Source organism: Octopus bimaculoides, chromosome 28 (genome assembly GCF_001194135.2).
Source record: "Octopus bimaculoides isolate UCB-OBI-ISO-001 chromosome 28, ASM119413v2, whole genome shotgun sequence".
Classification (NCBI taxonomy): domain Eukaryota; kingdom Metazoa; phylum Mollusca; class Cephalopoda; order Octopoda; family Octopodidae; genus Octopus; species Octopus bimaculoides.
The window spans coordinates 16167307-16174839 of NC_069008.1; the positions used below are offsets into that span (position 1 = coordinate 16167307).

The 7533-nt window shown below is 35.5% G+C and overlaps 2 protein-coding genes across 2 annotated transcripts in view; both read right to left on the bottom strand.

Annotated features, from left to right (window-relative positions):
• Positions 1-7533, bottom strand: part of LOC128251109 (zinc finger protein 271-like) — a 33444-nt gene that overhangs the window by 1919 nt on the left and 23992 nt on the right. The window contains exon 4 of the mRNA XM_052977496.1: positions 5446-5601. Coding sequence (XP_052833456.1) covers positions 5446-5601 — 156 coding nt within the window. The remainder of the gene's footprint in view (positions 1-5445; positions 5602-7533) is intronic.
• Positions 4572-7533, bottom strand: part of LOC106868521 (zinc finger protein 665) — a 9036-nt gene continuing 6074 nt past the window's right edge. The window contains exon 2 of the mRNA XM_014913826.2: positions 4572-6771. Within this exon, the coding sequence (XP_014769312.2) occupies positions 4829-6412 (1584 nt within the window). The 5' untranslated portion in view covers positions 6413-6771 and the 3' untranslated portion in view covers positions 4572-4828. The remainder of the gene's footprint in view (positions 6772-7533) is intronic.

The window sequence follows — 7533 nt, forward strand, 5'->3', positions numbered from 1 at the left end:
TGATACATCTGTTTCACATAATTTCTTTTTGTCTTAAAAACAGGATAGATATTGAGGATGTTTCTTCTGTTATGTCAACGTTGTCTGATGTTCTGAAATTAGATAGAAACAACAGTGTAAGATGTAGAGGTTACTTAAAAAATATGGATTCATTTGTATTGAGATAAACTGTAAAAATAGACATTTACCTTGACAACTGAGCTGAATGCCAACAGCTCCCTAAAGAAGTGCCAAGCTCTCAAAATAGAGGGAACATGTAGAAGTGGGACACCCAGGAAGACATGGAATGAAGTACTGAAGTGCGAACTCAGAATGCCAAACCTTTCATGTGATATGACAAAAGACTGATGTTCCTGGTGCCTTGCTGTACTCAAGAAGACCCACACCGCATAACAGATGTGTTAAGACTCGTTCCTCCGGTGGGGAAAAGCACTTGTGACTGTTTTTCACAAAAGTGGCTGTCTAGTGTTATGTAAAAGAGATTCGTTTCCAAACAATTGATAAATCAAAACAAAAGTATTCGTTTCCAAACATTTCAGTGGTTGGAATGTATTTGAGAAGATTTCTCAAACTAAAACACACAACAAACTAATGGGGCAACGACGGAAAGTGCAGAAGGGGTTGTTACCTAAATACAGAGGTCCCAACACATCTACATCATGATATGAAGGGGATGTAATCTCGTTTTACGAAAACTACCGTGACTTCACATAAGCGGTCCTTGCCTAAGTCAAAATGGATATATTTCAGGTTACAACTATTGCAAACGATCCGAAGAAGTTGGTAGATTTTTTTAAGTCCTGGTGTGTTACGTACAAAGCATATTTTAGGTACTATTCAAGAAGAGTGGTCCCGGAGCGCGCATCCGCGCCAGCGAGTCGTGACTAGTCGATCCTACGACTACCTAGCGCGCGTGTGCGTCATGCGCAAAACATGAATAAGGGTTTTTTTCTAAACAAAGTAAATAATTATTTTTAAACGAAGTAAATAAATTATTCACTGCCTGTTTTGGGTAAAGAGTCCATTAAAAAGTCGGTCTTTCAAAATCTACTGTTGTTCAATGGTGTCAGTACATGAGGGACATTACAAGTAATTATCTTTTGCGTAACCCCAACCAAATTGGTGGACTTGGGCAGATCGTAGAAATAGATGAACCTATGATGTGCAAGTGCAAATACAACGGAGGATGGGATTGAGAGGATAAAAATAGGTTTTTAGTCTTTGTACCTGACCGTTCTTCTGAAACTTATTCAAAAATCTATCAAACCAGGGACTATATATTCTGATTGTTGGAGTGCGTCCTACAATGGGATTACTGAAATAGATGTGACTCCAAAATACACCCTGGAAGGACGTAAAACGACGTTTTAAGAATAAGATGGAGAAGATTCAACAAAAACAAAAAATATTATTTACTTTACCCATATTTTAAATGTATGTGTGTGGACGTGTAATAACACTTATTACTGATATAAGCACAAGAGATAATCGCAATATCATACAATGGACTAAGGTAAAGCATGTGCACCCCACCTGACCTTAATGAGTGTACCCTGTAAAAACATCAGATTAAAAACAGTATGAGAGTTGGGGGGAGAAGATCGCAGTAACAACAGATGATATTGTGAAGCTCCTAACATCATTAACAGTAATTTTGGTAAAATAATGCCGAAATATCAGCCAAATCTCGTACAAATCAGGAGAATCACTCATTCACTGCTAGGGGACTCGTAAGCCACTCGACCATCATATTGTAAGTTACTCATTTCATTTCATCATTCGCTTTATGTACCTCACGTTTTGTATTGAGGCCTTCGTGCCTATAATAAAGATTTTACTAATAGCGGCTTGATCCCGCACAAATCGTGGACATCTTTCATTCATAGAACAAAGAACAAAGAATTGAGGCGCCAAAATACCGAATGTTTTCATCGGTTAATACTTACGGAAATGTTTCATAAAGGACAGTGTTGCTACATATATATATAGGTATGTATCTGGTAGTTGGGAAATGCATTATAAGAAAGTACTATAAGGATTATCAGCTGAGAAAGAAAACTTCCTTCAGAACATTTCACCAAACATAAAGATGAAGTAGGAAGAACTTCCAATGCGCATGCGTTTCACCAAAATATTTAAGGTAACTAACTCTTCTTAAATCACCTTTCGGTTATTTTGTACCCTGTCTTCTAAGTATTTCACCCTAGTCGTGATATCTGCGCTGAATCATTCTCTGAAAGCAATGTCTTGACTAAACATATTTGTATTGATATGAGGACATGGATCTTTTCCTTTCGGCCGGCACATGGAAAAAATAATTTTTTTGTAACTAAACACTTTCAAATTTCGTATACTGCTAGAATGTGTCATTTAAAACTTCGTTTACTCTTGGCGTTTTTAAGAAAGTTCTTTATTTTCGAAGTTATTTCGTGTTTCGGTAATTTCAACCAATCAATGACGTCTATTGAGGTGAAAACATCTACTGCTGTGGTTTGTCAACAAGACGTTCCAGCGGTGTATATCTAGTTTGTCACTGTTATTTCTGATATGTTTACATTTGAGATACACATGTGTATAGTTTAATCAATTCAGTTATTAGTTATTTTAGGGTTTTCAAAATTGCCTATTTTGTTTGTTGAATTATTTTCGTTTGCTTAGTGCTTAGTTACGAAAAATTAATTTCTCGGTGTGCCGTTCAAAGGGAAAAGATCCCATTTCCCCCCCCCCTCTCCCTCCAATTTCTTCATTTTTCCGTAACTCTAACCCTAACTCTAAAACCTGAACCCTAACCCTAAAACCAGTACAAACGCACGAGCAATGTCGTAAATAAGAGTGATAAACGAAATATACACCGCCGATAGTTGTTGACAAACAACGGCAGTAATTTTATTCAGTTCAATACACGTCATTGATTGGTTGAAATTACTGAAATACAACAACACAAAAAAGTCTGCATACATCCCACACTTTTATTTCTGTAACCCAAAATACTTCATAATTTTGGTCCTCAATCTGTAGAATATTAACATCCATTTTATTATTGTTTTCAGTTTCTGTTTTTCCCCTTGCTAAATAAAGCTGTCTCTTAGCTTCTCTTCCAGCTACCAGCTGTTCCCATTCTTCCAAAAATGCCTCTTTGCTTTCATTGCTCAGTATACTTCCCTGTTCCACCATCATGTCACCCTTCACCTGGCTGGCATTTTAGACCAGCTACAGATTTGTCCAGCAGCTCTACACAGGTTGTCTCCTAAGAACTTCCAAATACCTTCTATCTTATATATCTCCACTTCCTCCTTTTTGTCAAAGGCTTTAATTAGTAGCTCACCCCTCAAACTGCTTTAAGGATCCCTAAGTTTTTAGGACTTCCAAATTGGTTGAAATCTCTCCAACTGGTTTAAGGAGCCCTAAATTTCTAGGGCTTCCTCTTCCAAATTGGCTGAAATCTCTCACAGCTTCAAGCCCTAAGCCTCAAATCACTAACTGCTATCCTATGTTGGGAAGTCCATTTTTTTTTACCAAGGAATGACTCAGCATTCAGAAGTGCCTGCCTATCCAGCCAAAATGGTGAGAAATTAGCCAATCTGGTTTGTGTGCCACAAGATTCATAGGGGATCAAATGGCTGGTAGGTTCCCCCAAGTTCTGGAGTCAGCATTGACAAAAATAGGGTGGGGTTAACCCTTTTGTTACTATATTTCTGACCAAAATACCCTCCCCACTCATGAGATTCAATTAAATTCTAAAATAATCATGAATTTAAACTAGTAACTTTTTTTTACTTATCAACATGTGATATTTGGAACATAATTGAAGAAAGGGTTCTTAATCAATTCTATTGCATAATTTTTGTCTCAAAAAGAGTAAAACTAAATAAATTTGAAAAATATTTATACAATCTAATCATACATATATACAATATTTCTATCATGGCAAGTTGTAAAACATCCCCCTCTACATACTGCATCCTTGCAGAATGCACATTGGAAAGACGTTTCAACTGGCCGTCCACTGGGAGATTTTCTTTGATGTAGACATTCCCGGCACTGCCTTTTGCGAATCCTAATCTTTTCTAATTTATGTAAATCAGCTGAACTCAGAAGATCTCTCTGGCAAGTTTTGCTTTTCATTACTGCAGTTATTTTTTTGGAGGAATAACCTGCCCTCAACTGCGTTGCTACATCTGCTCGGAACTGCAGATGGTTGCACCGCTTTGCGAGCCCCTCCTGATTTGGTATATAATATAAATGCATTTACAATGCTCATGTTTACTATATACCAAACCAGGTATCGCCACCATTTATTACCCGGTCTGCCAACCGGATAACTCATCATCTGGCTCAGCCGATCCACACCTCCCATGTACCTGTTATAATCAAGGTTCACAAACGGGGTGCCACTTTCATCTACACATGGTTGTGCACTGGTAGACAGAAAATTTATCTGCCTCTTACCTCTGTATGCGGTTGCTAGCAGATGTCCTTTCTGCAGTTGGATTATTTCACCTTTTTTTATATCCAACGGCAGCATTTTTTACTACTAGCAATTACTGTGAATGAAAAAGTCATAGCTTAGGTTATTGTAGAACATATTTAATGAGTGAAGCATTTAAAAAAATAATAAACGGCAAATATACTGTACAGGTGGTGATAATCAAGAAAGAATAAGGTGTAGGGTTGCCAGGAACCGGTTTGATATAGAGGTCCTTACATCACAGAAAGAAAAGAGGTGTAAATTACAAAAACAAAACACAAAATCTAAAAGTTTTAGAAATCAATTTCCATTGGACAAAACATGGGATTATTAAAAATAGCAAACAAGAAATTATAAATACTAATTTTTTCTTTTCTCTCCTATATGGATAGATTTGTGTCTAGTTAATTCACTACGTTTAGAGAATGATTTACTACAGATATTACAGTATTGTTTCCCTCCCATATGAATATGTTTGTGTTTAGTTAAGACACTACTATGAGAGAATGATTTACCACAGATGTCACACCGATATGGTTTCTCTCCTGTATGACTACGTTTGTGTCCAGTTAAGTGAATACTTTGAGAAAATGATTTACCACAGATATCACAGGGAAATGGTTTCTCCCCTGTGTGAATACGTTTGTGCTTTGCTAAGTTACTATTATGAGAGAATGATTTACCACAGATATGACAGTGATATGGTTTCTCTCCTGTATGAATACGTATGTGTTCAGTTAAGTGAATACTTTGAGAGAATGATTTACCACAGACATCACACTGATATGGCTTCTCTCCTGTATGAATACATTGGTGTGTAGTCAAGATACTATTATGAGAGAATGATTTACCACAGACATCACAGCGATATGGCTTCTCTCCTGTATGAACACGTTTGTGTTTAGTTAAGACACTATTCTGAGAGAATGATATACCACAGATATCACACTGATATGGCTTCTCTCCTGTATGAATACGTTTGTGTTTTGTTAAGGCAGTATTTTCAGAGAAAGATCTACCACAAGTATCACAATAATATGGCTTCTCTCCTGTATGAGTACGTTTATGTGCAGTAACACTACTACGGTTAGTGAATGATTTATCACAGATATCACAGTCATTTGGTTCCTCTCCTGAATGAATATGTTTGAGTCTAGTTCTCCCAATATTTGCTGTGTATGGTTTACCACAAATATCAAAGTGATGTGGTTTCTCTCCTGTATGAGTACGTTTGTGTTTAGTTAAGACACTTTTTGAAGAGAATGATTTACCACAGATATCACAGTGATATGGTCTCTCTCCTGTATGAACACGCATGTGTATAATTAAGGCACTATTATGGGGGTATGATATACCACAGATATCACACTGATATGGCTTTTCTCCTGTATGAAAGCGATTGTGTTTTGTTAAGGCAGTATTTTCAGAGAATGATTTACCACAGATATCACACTGATATGGCTTCTCTCCCGTATGAATACGTATGTGTGTAGATAAGTGACCACTTTGAGAGAATGATTTACCACAGATATCACACTGATATGGTCTCTCTCCTGTATGAATACGTTTGTGTCCAGTTAAGTGAATATTTTGAGAGAAGGATTTACCACAAACATCACAGTGATATGGTTTCTCTCCTGCATGAATACGTTTGTGTCCAGTTAGGTGAATACTTTGAGAAAAGGATTTACCACAGACATCACAGTGATATGGCTTCTCTCCTGTATGAATACGTTTGTGTGTAGTTAAGGCACTATTATGAGAGAATGATTTACCACAGACATCACAGTGATAAGGCTTCTCTCCTGTATGAATACGTTTGTGCTTAAGTAGGTCACTTTCTTCAAGGCAGGACTTTGTACAGATATCACAGTCATATGATTTCATCTTGTTTATTACGTGTTCAGAGGAAATCAATTCTACAATCATCTCACTCTCTTCCATGATTTTTCCTCTCAAATCCAAGAATATATATTTTTCTTGCTTTTCTTTTTATACTTTAAGTCTTACAAATCTTTCTGTCTAGTGTTAACCTTTTGCAGCACTTTCATAAATTTATCCAACTTTAATTAGCACACAATCTCCTCCTCTTCACACACCAGTCAGGGATGTTCACAAATTTGGCTAATAATATTATGTCAGCGCACATGACTAATTTGGTTCATAAATGTTTCATAGGAATTCTTCCACATATTTGTAGAAACAATGTGATACATCTGTTTCAGGTAATAATTTCGTTTAGTTTTTAAAAAATGCTAGACATGGAGGATGTTTCTTCTGTTATGTCAACGTTGTCTGATGTTCTGAAATTAGATAGAAACAACAGCGTAAGATGTAGAGGTTACTTAAAAAATACGCAATCAAAACTAGAGTATTCCTTGAAACTGCTGGCCTTGTGCCAAAATTTGAAGCCAATACTTATATATATGTGTATATATATATATATATATATATACAAAATAGTGTACGAATTTATGCACAAATAAGGTGACATTTAACAGGACACCTTACATGCTAGAGAGGGCAGTTAAAGCCCCCAAAAAGAGTAATTTCAAAGGGAATGAAAAATAACAATATTTCTATAGTTACCCCTAGACTCGCGTTAATGCGCAAATATATTAATTTGCCATCAATGCTTGTGTGTGTGTATATATAAAGCAGAAATATATATATTTATATATTGAATTACGGAAAAATTTGGATAAGTACTGTTTTTCACTTTGCTAAAGATTTTCTACTATTTGAAAATAATATGTATTCTTGTTTTTTATACTATTCATTTGGTTCTTTATAGATTATTTTAATAGATACCTTATTTAACACTAAATTATTTAGAAGTTATAGTTTCATTTCAACATAATATTAGAACTTCGATTTGAATAGTGTTGATATATTTTTGATTATTTTTGATTAATAATATTTGATTAATTATTAATCTTTATAGTTTATAATATCGTTAAAGTTTTTTTTTAAATCAAAACTTTGTATATATATATAAATTTATATAATTAAGGATAAGATTGTTATTTAAAATACCAATCATATCAAGTGGCCAGCATGGGAAT